The following is a 21,843-nucleotide window of genomic DNA, read 5'->3' as shown; positions in this document are numbered from 1 at the left end:
CTTCAAGGGCACTGCCCTCTTGTACCAGGATATCTATGAAAGTTTAGCCAGAGGCAGCTGGGGATAGTTTTATATTGCTTCTATGTTGTGTCCCTTTTCCTTCCATCCTTTGTCTGTTTATTTGTCACTCAGAGTGTAAACTCCTCAAAGGAGGGACTGCACCTCCCTGTATTTCTATACAGCACCCTACCAGAGTTTGGGCACTCACTGCATTATAAACAACAATAATTTATATCCCAGCAGGTAAGAGACTGCTGGGATGGAGTGCGTGCTCCAGGGCAGGGCCACTTCCCCGTGGCGGTGTTAAATTGACTGCAATATGCTGACCTACAACATATGTCCTTAGAACCACAGAGATGGCATTCTGTCAACTCTGTGTTATATGGCCCCAGGACAGGGATGCAATTGACTGAGGCATGACAGTGCTTCCCACAGCTAGCCTGACATGAGATGTGGGATGAGGGGATTTGGGAAGGTTGTCAAAATATGCCATACTTAATCATTCTTGTCAGCAATAAGTAGCCTGGACAAATGTCACGTGCAACCTTTCAGGAGGAAGCATTGGGAAGGGTGGCTGTCCATGGTGGCAGACTAGTCTATGGTGTACCCAAAAAGTTTCAGTGAGTACACAACCCGCCCCCCCTTAATATGGTGCTTGGCAGTACTATGGCTTGGTAGCATATCTACTGAGCTGCCAGATGGATTCTGAGGGCCTGCTGCACGTTTGTCTGATCCAGCCTGTTTTCCAGAGGACCAACTTTGTAAAGTTAGTCAGCTAAATGAGCTGATATTAGCTGCTAAAAGCCCCACACAAACCACAACTCCAAATCTCTATTTCTATCACGAGAGCTGAACTCCCTGTGTGGATTCTGAAAGGCCATTTGAGGCCTGCAGGGAGCACTGACAGTACCATTCCAGAGGCTGGTTGAGGATCACCCATTCAGTATAGCTGTGCACCACAGAAGGCAAGTCAGACCACAAATGTCAAACGCTCGCCCACAGGACTGCTCTATGGCTACAGTTTTCAAGTCCAAATCATAGTTACTTACTGCTCATTATAACAGATATCCTTTTTCTGCATTTCATTACCCTGTGAAAGCAGCAAGCTGCCACTTTGACACCTGCATGAAAGGACCCCAAACTCTCAGGCCATGGATAATTGAAAAGAAAGGACACTTCCTGCCCATCTATAGCCACAAACCTTCATTTCCATTTCATTTACAGTTCCTTATGTTTACAGTGGCATATGCAAAAATAGTCCTTGCCCCGACTTCATTAGCGCCATCTTTGAATGGCTAGTGACTCAGCATGTTACATAGCGTTTTTCTCTCACTGTATACCTCCAAACTGGTGTTTTCTTACCCTTTTTCAGAGCCTCTTTTTCCATTCCTTCCTTAAATGTGCTTAGAACAGCATCCACCTCTTTCAGGTCAAGGTACCCAGAGCATTCGTTGTCCCACTTCTCAAAGAGTGCCTCCAGGAGCAGTTTCCTTCGGGCCAAGAGAGCCTCACGGTGAACCTAGGACAGGGAAGAAGCAACAGAGACAGGAAAGCTGTAAGGAAAAGCTGGCTTTTGACAATGCTCAGTGTCCACACCCACCAGTAGGGGAATTGCAATGTCTGGTTCATCATTTGGACATTTGTCCATTCATGATGGTCACAAAAAGCCTGTCATCCAGGCAATCACTGTAAAAATACCATTAAGATCTGAACTAGATGGCAGTCACAAAAGCAGGAAGATATTGGAAAAGATTATACAGAAGTGACAGCTCAGTTTTAGCAGGCAGAATGAGCTTTAGCTTCTCAAAGGGATTGACTCCCAAAGTACATACCAGGAGCCAATGTAAGATCAACCCCGCCAGGGGGCAGTTTCACACCCCAGATATGTCTTTCCAGCCACAGCTGAGTGGCTCCTTCTAAATGACACCCACAGTATTTTGCAGTGTTTGCTCTTTCTGTTTGAGTTTGCAAACCGTTGATTCTGGTAGCGCCTTTCACTGTGCGGGGCCCCATGGGGCTGCATGTGCTACTTGCCACTTAGAACCAGTTTTTGCGCAGCACCAGATGCTAAATGGCTGGAAATGGAATTCATTGAACAGCAAAGAATGTTGTGTTCAGCATGAAGATGGCAGAGCTGTCAGATCCAATATCTCACCCAAATTAGGTCAGCAGCACAGAGGGAAATGAGAAAGAAGTCTGAGGAAACTGCAGCGAAAGAGGTAGACATGATGAGAAATGTATCAGCACTTTGCAAAGATACTGGGCAGAGTGGGCTTGTGTTTGAGTGAATATATTTATTCAACAGCTGACAAGGTTACTGAACTCCCAGTGAGTGTAACAAACACACCAGTGCACATGCTGACTATACACACCCTCCCACACATGCACACACATGAACATTGGCAAATGCAGTAGTTTAGAACTGCAGGTTTCTTGCTTGCATGGGTTACTCTCTGGAGGTGAGACAACAGAACTGAACATCTTAAGCGATTTTACAGCTGGCTGCCCACCTGGTGTCTTACAGAGTCAGGCTGTGTGACAGGCAGGCAACCTGTGGCAGAATTAGCCCAGCATTATTCTCAGGGCTAATGTGGGGAAAGCTCATGTGAAAATAGAGGGCGAAAAAAACACAACATAAGAAAGCGAGGGTGTGGGTGGTTAGCTCCACTCCGCTAGCCATTTGTTTGTTTACACATAACATCAGCAAAGCCCATCAGCATTTACTTTTTCCAACTGTTTGATTTTTTCCTCTTCAGTCTGTCCATATCCTTCTTTCACAAATGCAACAAGTTTCTTCACGGTTGGCAGAGAGCTGTCTTCACCAACAAAGGTCTCCATGAGCTGTACGAACTGGGGTAGGTTGAGGCAGCTCTTGTCAAAGGCACCCATGGCAATGGAGGCACTATGGGTCTGAATATCTGCCACGAGCAAACGCAAGTCTAGAGGGGAGAAAATACATCACCCAGCAGGAAGCCAAATGCTGATCCAAAGCTGTGCATGTGACAGGTGTCAAACATGGGCTGAATATGGACTGAGTGAACACTGAGTAAGGGCCCCAGGCCTTGGCCATACATTTGCTTGAGGAAAAATACCAGTAATATTTCTTCACAGTTGTACTGCAGTCTAATGTGAGAGGTGTCATGTAATGAGGTCGGGTTACACAATACAGACTTAGCTGAAGTCACTGTTATACAACAAAGGGTGTGCTCCTGACACGCAGTCCAAATATCCCTTGTGGTCTTGGAGACCAAAGGCTCACAATAAGTGACAACGGCTCCTTAGACAATGGGCAAGATCTCCCTCGAGCCCACAACTGTGAGGTTCTGCAGGTGTGGAATGGGCACCACCCTCCACACTGCTACCTCGCAGCCATGGTAGGGCCACATGCATTACCACACAGACCCCGTGGAGATAAAAACCACAGGATGTACCACCTTGGAAGGCTGGACTGCCAGCTTCCCTTCACAAGGTGCCCTATTTAAGCCCAGGAGGAGGCCCATGAAGTGAACCAGCCTCCCCTGCCAGCTATCACAACAAACCTGCCTTTGTGGCTGCTCTCAGACTCCCGACCTCGGCTTGGAACTCAGCTTCCGCCTTTAACTCCAACCCTGGCTTCAGCACTAGGATTCCGACACCAGCTTTGAACCCTCACTTTGGTACTAGGACTCTGACTCCAGCTACAGACCCTGGCTTTGCTCCTTAAACCTTAGCTCTGTTCATACCCCCAGGCATCAGTACTAGGACTGATCCCAAACTTCAACCATTCTTAGATTCTGACCCTGGTTCTGATCTCTGACTGAGGCCCCTGGACTCTGGCACTAACCCTGACCACTAGGCCTGGCTGTCGAAGCCCCAGTCATGAAGTTTCACAGCAGTGCCATGATTTCCATAGACACTGCCTATCACATGAGGGCCAAGGTTAACATACAGCACTGCGATCAATTACCTGCAAATCTGGAATTTTCATTGTTCCAGTCTTCCTGAATTTTCTCACCATAGCTACTATACCTGAAACTTAGGTCAGAAGCCAGAAGGTCACCTGACAGAAAGACAACCCATGTTATGTAGAGATAAAACATTACATTCATAGCAAAATACAGTCTCTAGAAAGAAAAGTAAAAAGTGCTGAGAACTGCTGTCACCTGACCATGGTATTCCATCAATCAATTGGGCTGCCTTTTCAAATGCCTCTCTAGCTTGTGCCTGGGAAGCTTCTCTTGGTGGATGAGATGGACCTGAAATTTTAAAAAAGAACCATCTATGAACTGGAGGTGGTTGAAGCCCAAACTCCATGCAGTCCTACAGGCCGAAATCCATCCGCATAAGCACAACACATCTGAGTCACTGGAGCTACCCTTACTATATATACTTATTTATTTTCAATGTATGAAATTGCCCCTTTAACAAATTCCCTGGGTATGTGTCACATTTCTTAAACCCAGCTCCAAACATCCATTTTAACAACAGCAGCAAACACTCTTCCACTAAGCAGAATATCTGGACCTCCTGGTCCCACCCCGCCTAGGGGCAAAGACCTGGAGAACAGACTCATACCTCTGCCAAATCAAAAGGGGAGTCAACTCCCATGGGGAAGGGAATATGTGCATTGTACACTCAGTGCATTGTATGAATAATAAATACACAAGCTCCACCTGAGATAAGGAATTTGTCACCCAATTTTAAATGGGACACAACACAGACCCAGCCCCTGTAGTGCCTGAAGTGGTGGAGCACAAGAGGATTGACGAATGGAGCACCAGAGGGGAAGTCTGTCCCAGTATTTGTATTCAACAAAGTGTTTAGCATGGTTTAGTGGGAGCCCTGGAATTCCCCTGTTGCAGCTTTCCTATAATAAGGGCCCTGAATTGAAACTGAAAAGTACAATATCCCTTTTAGAAATGTGACAAGAGATTAAAATAAGCACATTTTGCTATCCAATGCCATAATCTATCTCCTTAAGGCTCTTTGTTTCATTTTCCTAATAATTATTAAAACACATTTCTATATTTAATGTTACCAGATTCCCCTCTGTCATGATATTCCAGAGGAAAAGGAAACATTAAGATTCTGTCTATTAGAAAGGCAGTGTTGCTTGAAAAAGCACCATGTTGCTTTCAGATGGCTGTTTAGTGTCTGGAATACATATCACAGATCGAGCAAGTGCCTGATATTGTCTGAGTGGAACATACTGTAAAATCTTGATCGGAAACATCATGCTGAGAAAGTATAAAAACGTAAGTCATAAACTTGCACCAGTTTAACTTAATGTGTTTTTTAAACCAGTGCAGGTTTTTATATAGATGCTCTTATTTGGTTTAAAAGTGTCTATTTCAACTGAACTTAATCCAGTTTTTCTAAATCAAAATAAACTAGTCCCAATATGAAATGAGAGTGGCTATTCATATACTTACACAGGTTTTAAATCAGTTTAAAATCACACCTATAGTTAAACCGGTGCAATTTTGTGTGTACCCAAAGCCTAAGATCCAATGTCACATCAGAAAGTATGCTTTACCTGTACTCTGGTCTTGCAAAAGTGTTGGCTCATGTGGAAGCCTTGGTGTGGAGTCCTCAGCCTGCATGTTGGTCTCTGTGCTTGCTTGTAATTCTGATTGACTGCCATGTCCCTCAGAACCACTCTCTTTTTCTTCAGGGAGTTCTTTCCCAAGATCTGCAGTTCCCTCTTTATACTCTGGTATTAGAGCAGTGATTTTCTCCTCTGATTCAGCTCCCTCTTCTGAGATTATGCTTTCTGCTTCAGGCATTAGTGTTGGAACTGCCCCATTCAGCTCTGCAATCAAATCATGTTCTTCTTGACAGACTTGTGCTTCTGAACCAAGTTCCTTCTCCAAGGTTATATTCCCTTCTTCAGAGTTTGGGGCTAGAATGAGTTCACTCGGCTCTGTAGCCACATTGTGATCTTTCTGGCTGACACGTTCTTCAGAACCATGTTCTTTATATATGTTTACGTTCTCTTGCTCGGGAGCTGCTACTGGAATGGGTTCATTCTGGCTCTCTGCATCTGCAGTATCAGTCTGATTCTCTATGTCCATGTCCTCACTGGAAGTAGTTTCCTTATTAAGGGCTGTAGATCCCTTTCTACTGTCAGATTTGGAGGCTTCTTGGCTCACGTTAGCATCACTTGCTTCCGTTTCCAGGAGGGTGTTTGGTGCTTCAGGGTGTGGTGATGGGTCAGTTTCTTCCATCTCTGTAGTTACATAGAGTCCTTTCTGGCTGACCTGTCCTTCAGGACCAGGTTTCTCCTCTGAGACTGGATTCTCTTCTCCAGGGGTTGATGCTGAAACAGTTTCATACAACTCAGCAGTGAAACCTTCTCCCTCTTGATTCACCTGAACTTCAGAACCAGGTTCTGTAGGTGAGACTGTATACTCTTCTCCGAGGGCAATTACTGGAACAATCTCAATAAGCTCGCCAATTAAACCAGGTTCCTCCTTACTGATCTCGTCTGTTCCAGATTCACTCATGGCCTTTTGTTCAAGAGCAACCTCTTGGTCTTGCTCTGCCTCTGGCTCTCCTGGTTCATCTATCAAAATGCAAGTTTCATATGCAGCTTGACCATTAGCAGCTAGCATTTTAGAGGATAGAGTCCTTCCCTCAGAAACTTCTGTTTGAGACCATGCAAATATTTGGCTGGATTCCTCAGAAGCTATCTGTCCATCATCAAAGTCTCCCCAGAACTCAGTAAGCTCTATTTCTTGCAATTCAATTATTGGCCCTAATATAGAAAAGCAGTTGTTTAGTTGATAGTTTGCATTGTTTTTATGATTGCTAACTGGAGGTGAAGTAGAATGCAAAAGAGTGAGAAAATGGAGAAAAGTACTTCCTAGTGAACACAGAATTTCCTGAAAGTACTACCAGTGCATACAGACTCAGAAACCCAAACCTTAGCTTTGGAGATGGAGCTTTTGCAAATTGGGCAGTTTTTTTACTTCTAGAAGAATTCTTTTTGTTATCAAGATATGCACTGTGCCACATGCCATACTGCCATGTTTCTGTTTTTCCATATTAAAAGGGAAGCAATGATTTATATGTTAAAATTTCCACTGTTTCTGATCTAAGCAAGATACTCTCAAGTAGTTTATGCCTAATATCTAAAAATCATTGTAATTTTATGTAGAATATCCTCTATATTCTCTCTGTTCCTTTTAGCCTTCTATTCTTACAGAGAAATTTCAGTTTAGAAGTAGTGCTAACATTTATCTAATACTTCCCAGATTAAATTACTTCGGGGACAATTACTTTGGGGAAAATAATCTTATTTGCAATAACTGCTTATAATAATAATAATAATAAATAATAATAAATAATAATAATAAATAATAAAAAGTACTCTATTCTACAGCAATGTTTCAATACATAACTTTACCAGTTTGTACACTGAAGTGTTTCTGACCACTGCGTTTATATATTTTGCAAAAAAAGTTTGTCTAAATGTTGAAAGTTTTAGGCCAGCTCTAATTGTGATATAAATGTTGCAGTGTTGGTCTACGAGATTTTTAGGTTTCATCTGTTGCTGACAATACTTATAAAAATGTATCATAACTGGAAAACTTCATATGAAGTTTTAAATATGAATTTTTAAATATGTTCCAACTACCTATTGTACTTACATTGTCTTGGATTACAGAATCCCCTCTTAGCAATCACTGGGCTGCTGTCATAGAAGTCTTCAAGTAAGGCCAGTGTCCTCTGCCTGTCCAAGAGGCCAGCCTAGACATAACAGCTACAGTCAATGGTTCAAGATAGTTTCTTTAGTTCTGGTTTTTCACATCAAAACTTACCAGCGAAGCATCTTGTGTGATCTGTAAAACCTGAGTGCTATCTCTATGTGAAATGTAGTCCTTGGCAGTGGACCAAGTCAATTTTATTGTGCTAGAGCCAGGATTTCATCCACAGGGCTTAAGTGGGACTTACAGGTGGTATGTTTTCTTATATGCACATGCTATCAGATATTCATATTCCCCATAAAACAGAGCTGGCTAATTGTATGACCAATAATAGCATGTGTTCTATATGTGAAGATGAAAGTAATTCCATCTCATGCTTCAAGGTCATGATTGCCTGGAGGGAGGTCACAGAGGAATTTTCTCCTCTAGATACAGCATTGTGCAACTGTAGTGGCTACATGCATTATGCGTGGTTTGGTTTTGCCTCCTCCATCACCTCCTTTAAACCATCAGGTATTGGCACTACCAGAGAAAAGAGCTACACCAAGGGTATGAGCTGGTGTGGCAAGCCCCTACATTCCTTTTCGAAGGCATACATGTTCTTGATAATGATAATAGATATAAGCAGTTCTGATGCTCTAGCAAGCAGAAGAGCAGTTTTCTGGTGGGTTTCTGGCAGAGTGACTAGCATTCATATCACCCCACAGTGGTTCTGTGTACATGTGCATATTTTTTAAGCTTGTAAGAAAGGCTGCTCCTACTCTTAAGAACTGCTGCTTGTCTTGAACAGGCTTGGGTCTCTCACTCTGGCCTTGCAGAGACACATCCTGGAAGTAATGATTGACCTCTGAGAGCCAGGGAGAAGCAGGCCTCAGTGCTCTGTGACATGCAGGGTAGCATTAACATCCTTACTGCTCAGAGACAGGGGAAGGGGATAGCAAAGGCAGGAAAAAGATGAGGAAATTGTGATTTTAAAAAAGTAAAGCAACCCCAAAGGGTTGGAGCTCTTCCATTTTAATAATGAGTTAATGTTGTCATTATTTAAGGGTTCTCACCTTCATAATCTCCTTCCCATTAGTGTAATATAGTATTTGATCAGATCATAAATTACTTAAATCTGTTATTTGTGACAACCAGTTTCACATTTGAATTATAGATTTCCTTCCAAGGTTTTGCTCCCAGAGTAAAAATTGCCAAGTGTAAAATTCACCAAGATGTTAATTCTGTGTCAACCTTTCCATGCCTTTAAACTGAAGAAATAAACAACGGTTGCTATTGTATTCTGGAAGCAAGCCCAAGATGGGTGATGAGTGGCCTCAGTGTTCGTAATCTAAAAGCAAAAGTGGTGGGAGGGAATGAGAGGACTCAGAAATGAGCGGGAGCTGTCCATACTGGACTAGAGTCTGTAGCTCCCAAAAGGGTCTGAAACTCAAAAAGAGCTGGACAATTGAAGATGCAGAAGAAAAAGGCTCCAAGGAAAAGGAAGTAATGCTGATAATGTAGGAACCAAGTAAATCATATTCTGTATTACTGTAACACCTTCCATCCTGATGGATCCAAAGCACTTCACAAACTCTAAGCATACAGCAGCACTGGGTGGAGGGCACCACACTGTGCAACGGTGGGGAGGGAGAGGTAAAATTGCGCCAAGGAGACCTCAGCAAACTCCATCTATCAGCAAGAGTGACAAAAGTTCTTTAATAGCCATAAAGAGCAGACAGAACCTGGTTTTTTATTTCTCAGCCTCCTGTAACTCAGTTTCTGCTGGTCAGAAGCGCTGGGACTTCCAGCTGTATTTCAGCTGCATCCTATCTCTTAAACTTATTATATTAACAGTTTGTTTCCAAATCCCTTCCTCCTCTTGATGGTAGAGTGCCGTCACCTTGTTCCCCAAGAATATATCATGCTGTTTATGTAGTTTGCTTTTATATTCAATATCCCAGATCTAATTCTGCACCTCCTTAACATCAATCCAAACACAAAACTGTCAGCGCCTGTTTTTGAAGATATTACCGCATCACTGGTGGAATGTTTGGCTACTCAGCTGAGTATTCCCATTACACGCCCTTCTTTTCACTTTCAGTTATTTCAGCTGTTGCCCATCACAATCACTTGAAAGTTTCTCTGACAGTGGTCAGCACTAATGCAAACTTTCATTTACATAAGAACATAACATTTTCTCCAAAAAGTAATTACAATTAATGAAGTAATTTGTTTTAGAGAAAATGAAGATGATGTTCGTGGTTACAGATGCTTTTTGCCAAGTAATTAAACTACATTTTGGGGACAAATAAAATATGTTGACAACAGTCTGGTCTAACTGAGAATAAATGCTTTTTGATGCTATGAAAAACAGTAGAGGCACAAAATATTTAAGTGTGGAAAGAAATTACTGGAGATGGACTGGGGATGGATTTCCATCTTGCTTTAAATTTGATGTAAACTCCTGGATTTGTATGGCTTTATCAGACCACCCTCAGGCTCAGGGCTATCATGGGACAAGGATCCCTTACAATTCCATTTGCGGGTTTTCAGTTGTATAAGGTTGGGGGAAAGGATGGGGATACTAGGAAAATCATGTCAATGCTACTCACAACCCAGATATAATAGCATTATAATGGGGTCTTCAATTTCCTTGCAATAGTATACTCTGTGAAAAATATGTCTTATCAGTCTGGTGTATGAATTTGGGGTGATGACAGATTCCAGCCTGGTATCCTGGAACACTGAGTCCTTTACTGATCTGCAGAGAAGGTTCACAAAAAGAAAAGGAGGACTTGTGGCACCTTAGAGACTAACAAATTTATCTGAGCATAAGCTTTCGTGAGCTACAGCTGTCCTCATACTGCCTCACAAAATATTCTTTCACCTGGCATAGTGGGACTACCCCTAGCAGGGAGAAGAATTAGTTCAGACTTCCTGGCTCATTCGGCCCTCGGCCTCTCTGCTGGGATTGGCAACAAAGGGGCCAATTAGGGCCAACCACAGTGGTGTTTTCTTGTGGGAACTGGACTGAGACACCCTAATTCATTTCACCCAGCCACCACATGGTGACAACCCTGAGTCACTTCCAGCAAAGGCTCTATAACTCATTGCCAAATCCCCAAGCTGTACATGCCAGCATCTTCTGATCAGTGAAAGATCAGCAGTTACGTTCTGATTATTCTGCACTGTGTGTAGGAGATGTGTATACCATGACAACAAAATATCCTTGATGCTGCCCAGGACAGCATTGCCAGGATGACTAAGGGTAAGGAAATCTTTGTTCTTTTTCTGTCTGGAGAGGAATCAGATAACTTCTCAGGTGTGCAGTATTTTGAAAAGTAATCTGTTAGTGTAATCAGTTACTTTTGAAGATCCTGGGCAGAAAATGCACAGCAAATTCATGCAGGTACAGTTCCAATGTCAAATGGAACTGTGCTAAACACACCTAGGCACAGTGAGGCCATGAACTTTAAATCCAAAGTGTCTTTTCCTTTATGGGGATTAGAGCAGAGTTTTAGTTCTATTCTGACATTGTTTTGCGGTCTGGTTAAGTAGCTAGTCTAGCTATTCCAGGGGGTTCTGGCTGAGCTGACATCCTCACAGATGTACATTTTTAAAATCATAATAATGATTGTGTGGATTCCTTGTAATCAGACTATAGCTTAAATGCTTCTCTCTCCATTTTGTATCCCTTTATGGCCCTAATTATAAATAACTGAGACAGAGAACACCACTCACCCCTACAAAATGGGAATAATTACCTGCCACCAAACAAATGCAAATTAGAAAATGGAAAGAACTAGCTGGCTGTGCTTCACAAAATGACTACCACAGGTGATAGATCACACTCAAAAAGTCAGGGGTCTTCATGGATTAGTTTACTCTCTGATCTCCCCTGTGGGTACAGTATAGCGCAGGCTGATTATAGCCCTGGGAGAGCAACCATGTCAGATCCAAGAGAAGTGCAGTAACAATGCTGTTTGTAAACTAAATGTGGTGATCAAATCTGCCTAAGCTGATATCAAGAGCAGCCATGTTTTTACTGTGATTATTTTTCTCCACCCAAAGACTGGTGTTCATGCGGGTAGGTGTTCTCTCTTCTCATTTGATTCTAGCATTAATTATTCTTTTCTGAGATGGCATTGTTATCAGAGGCAGAGAGATGGTGATTACTAAACTACAAAGTAAAATGTGTGATATCATCCCTTCTCACACATCCCTGTGCTTTTATGTGCAGTATTCCGTCACACTCACCCAGCAGAGAATGAGAAGAGAGGGGACTCCTTCAAAATGCAGAGAAATAGACTGTCTGTGTTCTCCTCTGTCTACCTTTTTGATCTTCCTGATGGGGATTAGGAATTTAAATATCTTCTGGTTGAGATGGAGACACATCACTTTTCCCACCCCTGAGCTGAGATAACAGTTTGCCTCATGTTCTCTAAAACAATGTAGTTGTAGCCATGTCAGTCCCAGGATATTAGAGAGATATGGTGGGGGAGGTCATATCTTTCAACAGAAGTTGGTCCAATAAAAGATATTACCTCCCCCACCTTGTCTCTTTAATTCTCTAAAACACATTGTTGCTGCTAAAAATGTGCTCTGTAATTCTATTCTTTTAGAGATAATGAATCATAGAATCATAGAATATCAGGGTTGGAAGGGACCTCAGGAGGTCATCTAGTCCAACCCCCTGCTCAAAGCAGGACCAATCCCCAATTAAATCATCCCAGCCAGGGCTTTGTCAATGACATAATTAGAATGATATTATAGAGCAGTTAATTAATTCTGGGTAGGCTTGCAATGAACGTCAGCAGAGGGGTGATGAATGGAATACTCAACACAGGTAAGAGGGGTAAATGCAAGATTATGGAGACAGGATGTTGACTGTTTTTGTGTCTATGGCTATGTCTACACTGCAATAAAAAACTGCTGCCCTGAGCCTCCGACCCCGTGAAGGTCAATTGACTCGTGAAGCGAGTGGGTCTCACTGCCCAGGCTTCAGACTGAGAATCAGCTCCACAATTTTTAGTCTCGGAGCCCAAATCCTGCAAGCCTGAGTCAACTGATCTGGGCTCTGAGACTCAGCGTTGCAGGTTTTTCATTGCAGGGCAGACATGCCCTAGATAACAAGTATCAACCCATTTCGCTGTGCAACAACTGCTCTCTTCCGAAATAAGCAAATTAATACCAAGAGAGAGCTTGGAGCCAATGACTAGGAATGAAAAAGAAGCAATTACATAAATGAGAGATACCGGATCAGAAACATTACATTGTCAAATATATGTTGAGGGTTTCTTTACCTACCTTTCCGTGGTCACAGTCCAGGAAGAGGTCAGTAAACATCTGCCGCCAGATGTCATGTCTTATTATATCTCGGAAGTCATCAGCACACTGCCAGAGGTGCTTCAGGAATTCCTGGAACGTGTCACTTGTAAAGGTTTTGATGTGAGAATGGACATACTGTGGAAGAAAAGAAGAGGCAGAAATTTTTAATTTCTTTTCCAATAGTCCCTTTTTGTATGTACATTTTAAACTGTACTGCATATGGGGGACAGAGGCTGGGATACCTACTTGAAATCAAAACCAATTTAACGCAAGACCTGCAGTTTAAGTACACTGTCCACAAGAGTAATGCCAGATTTGGTGCATGGATGCTACTGCTGTCCATTTCAGTCAGTATTGGGGCCCCACTGTGCTAGACACTGAACAAACACTTATTAAACATGTCCCTCTCATTCCTGACCTAAAAGGTCACTTAGCTACTCTCACTGGCTCAGAGGCATTGGGCCAGAGTCATCCTTTATGTAATTCCATAGACTTAGACTCTCCAGTGATGAGTCTGGCTCTGCGCGTTCTTTCTATAGCATTTCGTATTCTTGACATTACTCCGGAGGTGGCATCTTGAGCAAGAGGCTTTTGCAGGATCTGCCGTGGCTCAACTCTTGAATGCCAGAATAATATTGCTGTCCGAGCCTTCAGAGCTGATGAGAACCATTCTGGAAAAACAACAAGCGCCACCACTAGAAAATGACCTTGCTGTCATCTAAGTCCTCTGACACTGGGAATACTACTCAGTACTACTAGATTTATCTTAAGCCCGAGTCTTGGAGACACTTTAACACTCTCAATTTATAGCCATGTGGGTTTCATAAGCAAAAGCAATACTGTTCCAAAAATGTGGTCTACATAAATAATAATGGCTGTCAGAACAAACAAGAGTCTCAGAGTGTGGGCTGAATTATTACAGCCGGTTTCTGGAGTCGGTCACAGTGATGGGGAAACTAAAAATGTTGCAGGAAATTTGTGAAATTTGGAGGTGTTTCCCATTAGTCGCTTTCATAGGGGACTGAGAACTAGGGACTCACATTCATGATCTTAGTAGACTTTTATTAACATTATTATCAGCCTCAGTGATACAACATTTCATGTTTGCTGAAAATGCTGTACAGGTAGGTTACTACTAATTAATATTATTTGTTACTATACTGGATGGTTCAAAAATACATTGAAGCAACTGAGGAAGGGGCAGAGAACAGGGAGCCAATGGAGGAGGGTCTATGAAGCAATGTGAGATAGCTCTGTGTTTCACCAGAGAGAGAAGTTATAGAGGTGGGTTGGAGGAGGGAACAGTGGATCTGTGATTACACTGATCCACTGGCTCTGTCCCTTGTGGAGCAGGGGTGCATCAGCAATGGGGCTATTGCAACCCTCAGGCCCATGGGCTCATGGAATCCCCCTACTAGTCAAACAGTCCCCTGGAGGGAGGATTTGGTCCATTATTAGAAAGAGAGGCTGTGTTATGTAAATGTCAAAGAAGGTCCTATGCTTTATCATTTTAATAGCCCTTCTCAGATAGGTCTGCACCTGTTGGTTCATGTCACAGGTCACAGGGTGTCAGTGAAGCAGGTGAGACAAGCGGAAAGGAAAAGGTACAGATCATTCTGATCTCAGCTACACCACACCAGTCCAGTACAATTCCACTGACTTCAGTGGAGATGCTCCTGATTTACACCGATGTGAGATCAGAACCAAATCTCTAAGGGGGAATTTGGGAGCAGGCAGTAGAATTCAATTCACAGAGCATGGTGGTAAATTATGCATTTTGGGAAAAGGAACTCAGGTCATGTTGAGCTACCCATGAAGGGCTGAGTCCTATCTGGTGCTAAGCATCCTTAGCTCCCACTGACTTCTCTAAAGCTGGGTACCTAAAAATTAAGACACCTATAATTAGAACTCACTTTTGAAAATTTGGCCCTGAAAATCTCTGTGCCTCAATTTCCGCATCTTAGAATGAGGGGAAAAATGCTTATTTCAAACTGAAATATTGTGGCTTAATTAATGTTTATAAATGTTGAGATAAAGGTGATATAGAAGACAAAAGTTGTGTTATTATGGACATAAATAGAATTTATTTTGAAAAAAATATTTGCCTCAAATGTTTAAATATATTTTAAAACAGTTTCCTTCTTGTTTAGGAATGATGGTGAAGGCATGAAAGGTAGAATAGTCACTAAAACAAGCCGCAGAGAAAAGAAGAGAGAGCCAACAGAAAAGTACCATGAGTTCACCCCAAGACAAGTGCAACTCCTTAGTGCAAACGGGAGACACGTGAACAAGGGGAAGGTGAGATTACATATCTAAGAGTGCTGGAAGAAAGGAACATGAAAGCCTCTCGGATTCTTTCCGCTATGGAGCCCCTATCTCTTTCTCTCCCCTATCATGAAGTGAAAGGACACATTTCATTCCTGACCTGTGAGTCATTCCTCTCATAACACACCTTGCCAGGCGGCACTCATGGTTGCTAAATTCCCTTTCTCACTCTCAGAGCTATTCATGGGTAGTGATTAGGTATCCTCTCCTTTGGGTGCCCGCTAAATATCACCAAGAGTCAAAGCCCATTTTAATAATTAATTTCTCTGCCTTTTTAAGTTAGTGGTTCATTGGGACAGTGCTTGTCTAGTCTGTGTCACCTTAGGCTATGTCTGCACTTACCGGGGATCAGCGCGGCTGCAATCGATGCAGCGGGGGTCGATGCAGTGGGTCTAGTGAAGACCTGCTAAATCGACGGCTGAGCGCTCTCTGGTCGACTCTGATAGTCCACCGGAATGAGAGGAGTAAGGTGAGTTGGTGGGAGAGCGTCTTCCGTCGACGCAGCGTGTTGTTGACACCGCAGTAAGTCAACCTAAGCTACGCCGACTACAGCTATGTTATTCACGTAGCTGGAGTAGCGTAACGTGGGTCAGCTTACGCGGTAGTGTAGACCAGGCCTCAGACTAGTAAACGTTAATGAGTTAGGGCCAGTCTACACTAGAAGCGCTACACTGGCACAGCTGAGCCCTTGAAGCGTATCTGGTGAAGATGTTCTGTGCCGGTGGGAGAGAGTTGTTCCGTCGTCATAATAAATCCACCTCCGTGAGAAGCAGTAGCTATCCACCCCGGTGCTTAGGTCAGGGTGATTTACATTGCTCGGGGGAGGCTTATTCACCCCCCTGAGCGACATAAGTTACACCAAAGTAAGTGGCAGCGCAGACCTGGCCTAGTGTTTGTAAAGCACTCTGACCGTGTAAAGTGCTATACAAGCGGATAAACACAACTGTTGTTTATTTATCATTAATAAAGTTTCCACTTCCATCATCTGTCTCTCTCTATTGAACAAGTCACTCTATTTTAGGTTGCTAATAAATACTACTAAAGACAATGGGTCAGATTCGGCCCATTGATGTGTGTCTATGGCTGCTATTAACCTTCGTGGAATCTGATGAAGCCACGTGTAGATCTGAGAGCAGAATCTAGCCCTAAGGACCTCATTCAAAGCCCACTGAAGTCAATGGGAGTCTTTCCCTTGACTTCAGAAAGCTTTGGATCAGGCCCTAAAAGTGTTGAAGTCTCTCCATTTCATAATGTAGGCCCACGATTTAACCTGTCTTATACATTGGGGGGGGGGGGGCGGCAGAGGGCTCTAAATACTTTTAAAATCAAATACGATGAACAAGAGCGACCCTTTTGGCAGACTCAGAAACATCAATGTGTGAGGTCCCACTCCTGACTCTGTAACAGCCATTAAGTAACCCAGAGCTGCCCTGAGTTCAAGAAAGAAAACATAAAAAGAGCCATTTAATGTTCAGCTCCATTAACAATCAATACTTTCCAAATGTGAAAAGGTCCACATCAGTCTGGGGCCAGATCTTTCTCTTCAGTCTTCCAGAAGGATGATGCAAACTGATAATAAAGGTAAATTTAAGATGAATATGGGGAGTGGGGAGGAGGAAATGTCCTGACAGTGATGTCTATTCAGACTGTGGGATAGTCTCCCGAGGGAATTGGTGAAAGCCACATCACTTAAATCATTTAAAACTAGACTAGAAAAAGCAATGAAAAATATCCTGGAGAAACAATCTTCCAGTGACTGGAAATAAGACTAGCTGAGCTGACTTTGTAGGTCCTTTACATTTCTGATTTCTATTACTGTATGCCTCAATTGTGAGTTAAAACAAATAGTACACACAGTGCTATCTAAAGCACTCTTCTAGACTGAACGTAATAGGAATTTATTCAGAACTCATTCATATATTGCAGAGATTATGGATTTACATATATTTTTTTAGTGACAAAAGGGATTCTTTGAGATTCCATTATCTGCAATCGTTTCCTTAATTAAATGCAGTCACATTGAGGTTAAATTTTAAAATATATAATTTCATGCTGAAAAAAGAAATCTTCAACAAATTATCACAAAAATGCATCTCTATGCAAAGTACTGAACATGTGACTCTCCTGGGAGTGCAGAAGGCAAAGAAATCACACACAGTCGCTTGGGATTAGTCTCTGCACAGCTGCTTTATGCTCTGTTCTTAATTATCGTAACTGCACCCACTAGCTCTGCTAAGTTAAGGGCTGTCATCATTTCTAGTCTAAATGTTCCTTTTCACAGTTTATAGCCCAACCATAAAATCTAGCTCTACTGTAGGTGGAAACTTGACTGGTAAAGTCTCAGCCCAGAGAGTTTTTCCAGTAAATTTAGGTTGAACTGATTTGGTTGTTTTTAAGTTAACGAAGGGAAACGTGATAGAATGAAATCCTTAACTACATTCCTTGACTTTGGTGAGTTAAAGTCACATATGTGATGTTTCTTAACTATACTTTTTGGTGTTATTTTTCCTTTATTTACTTGTAACTTGTTCCCTAGAGTGAATTCTTTTCTATTTTGGTAGATCCTAGAAGTCTGAGCACAGTGGGATGGGGACAGCTTCTTAAACGACAGGCTAGGCTAAGAGAGAGTGCATATAATGGAAGGTCACCAGCTTATTCTGCCCATAGAGCGCTGTCCCAAAGCAGGCCTAAAAGGAGAATCGACCATCTGGGCTGATATTTTGCGATTCTATTGGAGCACTTGTTCAGAATTTATAATAATCATGCCCGGGGTTTATGTAGCCCCTCTCATCTAAATAAAGCCCTTTACAAACAATTTCTTAAGCCTCACAAGAACATAAGGAAGTAGTACTTATCCTCACTTTACCAATACGTAATATGAGACACAGGTCTAAGGTACATTTTCAAAACTGTCCCACAATTTTGGGTTTCAAATTCTTAAATTTGAAACCCAAAATTGTGGGACGGTTTTGAAAATGTACCTTAGACCTGTGTCTCATATTACGTATTGGTAAAGTGAGGATAAGTACTACTTCCTTATTGACATTTTAGAAAGTATGATCTTAAATGAGTTGACCAAGGCCACAACACAAACCAGTTTTGTCTTCTATTCTCTAACCGCTAGATGACAGCACTTGCTATATATTCTGCTCACAATGATTTATGGGAACAGCTCAGGCAGATTAACAGCACCATTAGTAGCAGAGTTAATGTGGATACATTAGAGTGTACAGTAATCCCCTACACATACCTTGCTTTAAATTTATGCCATGGGGCAGTGACCCAGGCATACGACCAACCAATGTCCTGAGTGACTTTTGGCTCACCGAAGACACATTTAATTCTGATACACGAGGGTATGGGGTAAATAAGAACTCAAATCATAACCATACATTTATATCCTGATTTTTACAGTCTTAGTAGCATTTTCTTAAGATTACTTACATCTTTTGTCTTCCACCTTCCTTTGGGAGTTATAGAAATAGAACAAGTTTACAAAGACTTACTGGAACTGGAAAACTGGTCATTTATATGACTGTTACCAGAGCAGGTGGTGGTCACAAAGACTGAACATGCTGGAAGATGGAGTGAGAGGGATAGCTGTATTTATACTTATATTTTATATTTATATGGTTGTTTCTTTCATTGGTTACAGCTTTGTCACTGTAATAGTTCAAAGACACACTCATCATCATGCATGCAGCCACGTGCTGACAGTACACACATGCTTGCTCACATACACATGCACACACATGTTCAGGCCCACATGCTCACTCATACCACCCACACACGCTCCACCACCTTCACGAAATAGGAAACAGTCGGGGACGCTTCCTTGAATCAAACCACAGCATGCTGGGTTAGAAAAAACCCAAGGCACAGAGGGGTTGGGGGTAAGAGGATGAGGAGGCAGGGCTGATACATTTGACGTTCTGAGATTCTTTGTTTGCTGTGATAAATGAACTACTATCCTAGTTCCCCACAGATGCATGGGAGCAGCCTAGCACCACAATCATCACCACTGAATCCTTGTGTCTGATGGACAACATGCTGGAAGCTCCTCTGCGACAGGAGTTAATATTGCTTAAGTTCCCTGCAAAAGATACCGAACACTTACCTTATGTTCTGTATGCTCCCTGGTGTGGCTTTTAAACCAAAGCCATATGGTGGCAAAATATACTCACTCTATGGGCAAAAATAATAATGCTGTTCATCCCTGATTAGCCTTCTGTTGAACTGTACTTTGGTTAACAGAATTCCCAAAGGAATAATAGCACTATGGGAACCATACTAATTACATTAGAATGCTAGTTACATTGGGAGACCGTCTCTTGTGTGCTGTTGATGAAAAATCTGAATTCACGAGTAATTTGAAACATAGCTCCTTGCAGCATGGCAGAGGTGGTGTCCTCGCGCACGCTAAGGAGGACGCCAGGGAGATGTTTTAACAACATGGCTTTTAAAATAATCCCTCATAATTAATCCATATGTAAGGGGACTGTTGCCCCCTTACTAACATTCAGTGGGGTGTTTTGGTTGGCTAGTTCCCAGGACTAAAAAGGGGGAAGGGTCGATGGGGAATCAGGACCCTGAGACTGACAGCCCCCAGGAACAACGGGGAGAGGCCAATGCTCCAGGTCAGCCTGAATGACAGGGTGGGCAGGCTAATCAGGGAATCAGGAGGCCAGGGAGGTCCCGTCCTCCGTGTGAGCTGGATTTGCCTGGGTCAGACAGACAGAGTGGGGCCGAGCTAAGGAGAAAGCTGGGGCTCAAACTAAGCTGGGGAGCAGAGCTGGGCCAGATCCAGAGGGACCAGAAAAGCAGCCCAGAGAGAGCAGAGCCTGTCCTGGGAGCAGAGCTGCAGCCCCAAAGCCAGAGGCACAGCCCAGAGAGAGCAGACTTGCCCTGGGAGCAGAGCTGCAGCAACCAGAGCCAGAGGGGCCAGGAAAACAGCCCAGGAAGCAGATCAGTGCTGGGAGCAGAGTCAGAGAAGCAGCCTGCAGAGCAGACCTGTCCTGGGAGCAGAGCTGCAGCAACCAGAGCCAGAGGGCCCAGAGAAGCAGCCCAGGGAGCTGGAGGCAGAGCAGCAGCAGCAGCCCGGCAGAGACTGAGTGGTGGAGCTGGGGCTGGAGCAGTCCGGAGCTGGGTGCGGTGAGCAGCTGGGGAGACCAAGGGGGGACCCTGGGCAGCAGGCCCAGCACAGGGAGACACCTCAGCCAAGAGGCTCTGCAGGCCAGGCTTGGATCATAACCCCGACAGGGCGGGGGCGACACTGGGAAGAAGGGTCCTACCACTTAGAGCCTGAGAGCGTGTGGCCACCACCAGAGCATGTGTCCAACCCCCAGCATCCCTGCAGCACAGCCAGGGCCTGAGCAGGAGGCCTGGGACTTACAAGGAGCAGACTGTGAACTGCCCTGACGTTCCAGAGACACTGTTTGTGATGTTCCCTGCCACAGAGCGGGGTGATGTGTTTCCTTTCACCTTTCCCATTTTTTCCTTATTCTTTTTAAATTTAATTGTTGGTTAAATAACTTGCATTTGCTTTAACTTGTATGTAATGGTCAGTGGGCCAGAGCAGTGCCCAGTGCAGACAGAGTACCCCGGAGTGGGGACACCCTAGCCCCTGTCCTAGGTGACCACAGCAGGGTTAGGGGTCGAGCCCCCCAGGAATCCTGGGCCCAGCCTTGTTGGGGTTAGGAGGACTCTGCCAGACAGGAGAGTGGAAGGGGAGTCCTCAAGGGCAGGGAGGCCACTGGGTGAAGGAAGTGGGAGTGAGGACTCGGATCCTTTCACTAGCCCACTTCACCGGGGTAGTGCAGAAGCCAGGAAAGTTCCCCACAAGAGCGGGACTATTCCCCCACTTACACATAGAGCCACACAGGCAGCGACTCTGGAGGAAGCTAAATGTTCCACCCTGCTGGAGTGATGGGGAAATCTACAAAATAAGGATGGGTATGTGGATGTGAGCAGATAATAATGGTGACCTGGGAACATGGAGTTACCTAACAGTGCCAGAGTCACAGCTTGAGGCTGGGGAGAGGGGGAGGCCTCTCATCTTCTGTTGTCAGCACCCACCAGGGGAGGAAACACTCCTAAAAGGCATCAATAACAGGAATAGAATTCTGACTCAGGTGCAGTTATTTAGCTTCTCACCTCCCTAAACTCTTCCTCATTCACTTTTTTCCCCAGTGTATCTACGGTTTCCAGCTTCCTGTCGTAGATCTCTAATGGAGAAGGAGAGAAGATTAGACAGAAAATAGGCAGATGTATTTTTGCAGAATTGTATTTCTACCTAGGGCTACTCTGGCCTGTGGCTGCGAATGGCAGGGAGTTGAAGCACCTGTATATACTTTGCATGTTCAGCTCTGCTTCGTGATAAGTAGTGTACTTCGTGGCTATATAAATACTGGCTGGGTCTGATTCTTATATCCCTTTCCAGTGCTGAGAAACTGCAGTTCCCCTTCTGAAAGGCAAGCACTACAGGCTGGTGCAGACAAGCTTTTATGGTCAGATTCAAACA

General features: G+C 43.6%; 1 protein-coding gene and 1 long non-coding RNA gene across 3 annotated transcripts in view; one reads left to right on the top strand and one right to left on the bottom strand.

Moving 5' to 3' along the window:
• The window catches only part of EFCAB5 (EF-hand calcium binding domain 5), a 55,970-nt gene that overhangs the window by 17,856 nt on the left and 16,271 nt on the right, over positions 1 to 21,843 (bottom strand). The window contains exons 5-12 of the mRNA XM_048823691.2: positions 21,477 to 21,547; positions 12,978 to 13,133; positions 7,632 to 7,731; positions 5,516 to 6,736; positions 4,143 to 4,235; positions 3,947 to 4,039; positions 2,725 to 2,939; positions 1,363 to 1,519 (exon numbers count right to left, since the gene is read on the bottom strand). Of these exons, the coding sequence (XP_048679648.2) occupies positions 1,363 to 1,519; positions 2,725 to 2,939; positions 3,947 to 4,039; positions 4,143 to 4,235; positions 5,516 to 6,736; positions 7,632 to 7,731; positions 12,978 to 13,133; positions 21,477 to 21,547 (2,106 nt within the window). The remainder of the gene's footprint in view (positions 1 to 1,362; positions 1,520 to 2,724; positions 2,940 to 3,946; positions 4,040 to 4,142; positions 4,236 to 5,515; positions 6,737 to 7,631; positions 7,732 to 12,977; positions 13,134 to 21,476; positions 21,548 to 21,843) is intronic.
• The window catches only part of LOC125623796 (uncharacterized), a 30,664-nt gene continuing 19,606 nt past the window's right edge, over positions 10,786 to 21,843 (top strand). For both annotated transcript variants that reach the window (XR_007353132.2, XR_007353131.2), the window contains exons 1-2: positions 10,786 to 10,938; positions 15,149 to 15,296. This is a non-coding gene — a long non-coding RNA (uncharacterized LOC125623796). The remainder of the gene's footprint in view (positions 10,939 to 15,148; positions 15,297 to 21,843) is intronic.

Source organism: Caretta caretta, chromosome 17 (assembly GCF_965140235.1).
Source record: "Caretta caretta isolate rCarCar2 chromosome 17, rCarCar1.hap1, whole genome shotgun sequence".
Taxonomy (NCBI): domain Eukaryota; kingdom Metazoa; phylum Chordata; order Testudines; family Cheloniidae; genus Caretta; species Caretta caretta.
The sequence above is the reverse complement of the archived record's forward strand: the minus strand, read 5'-3'. Positions and strand labels throughout refer to the sequence as shown.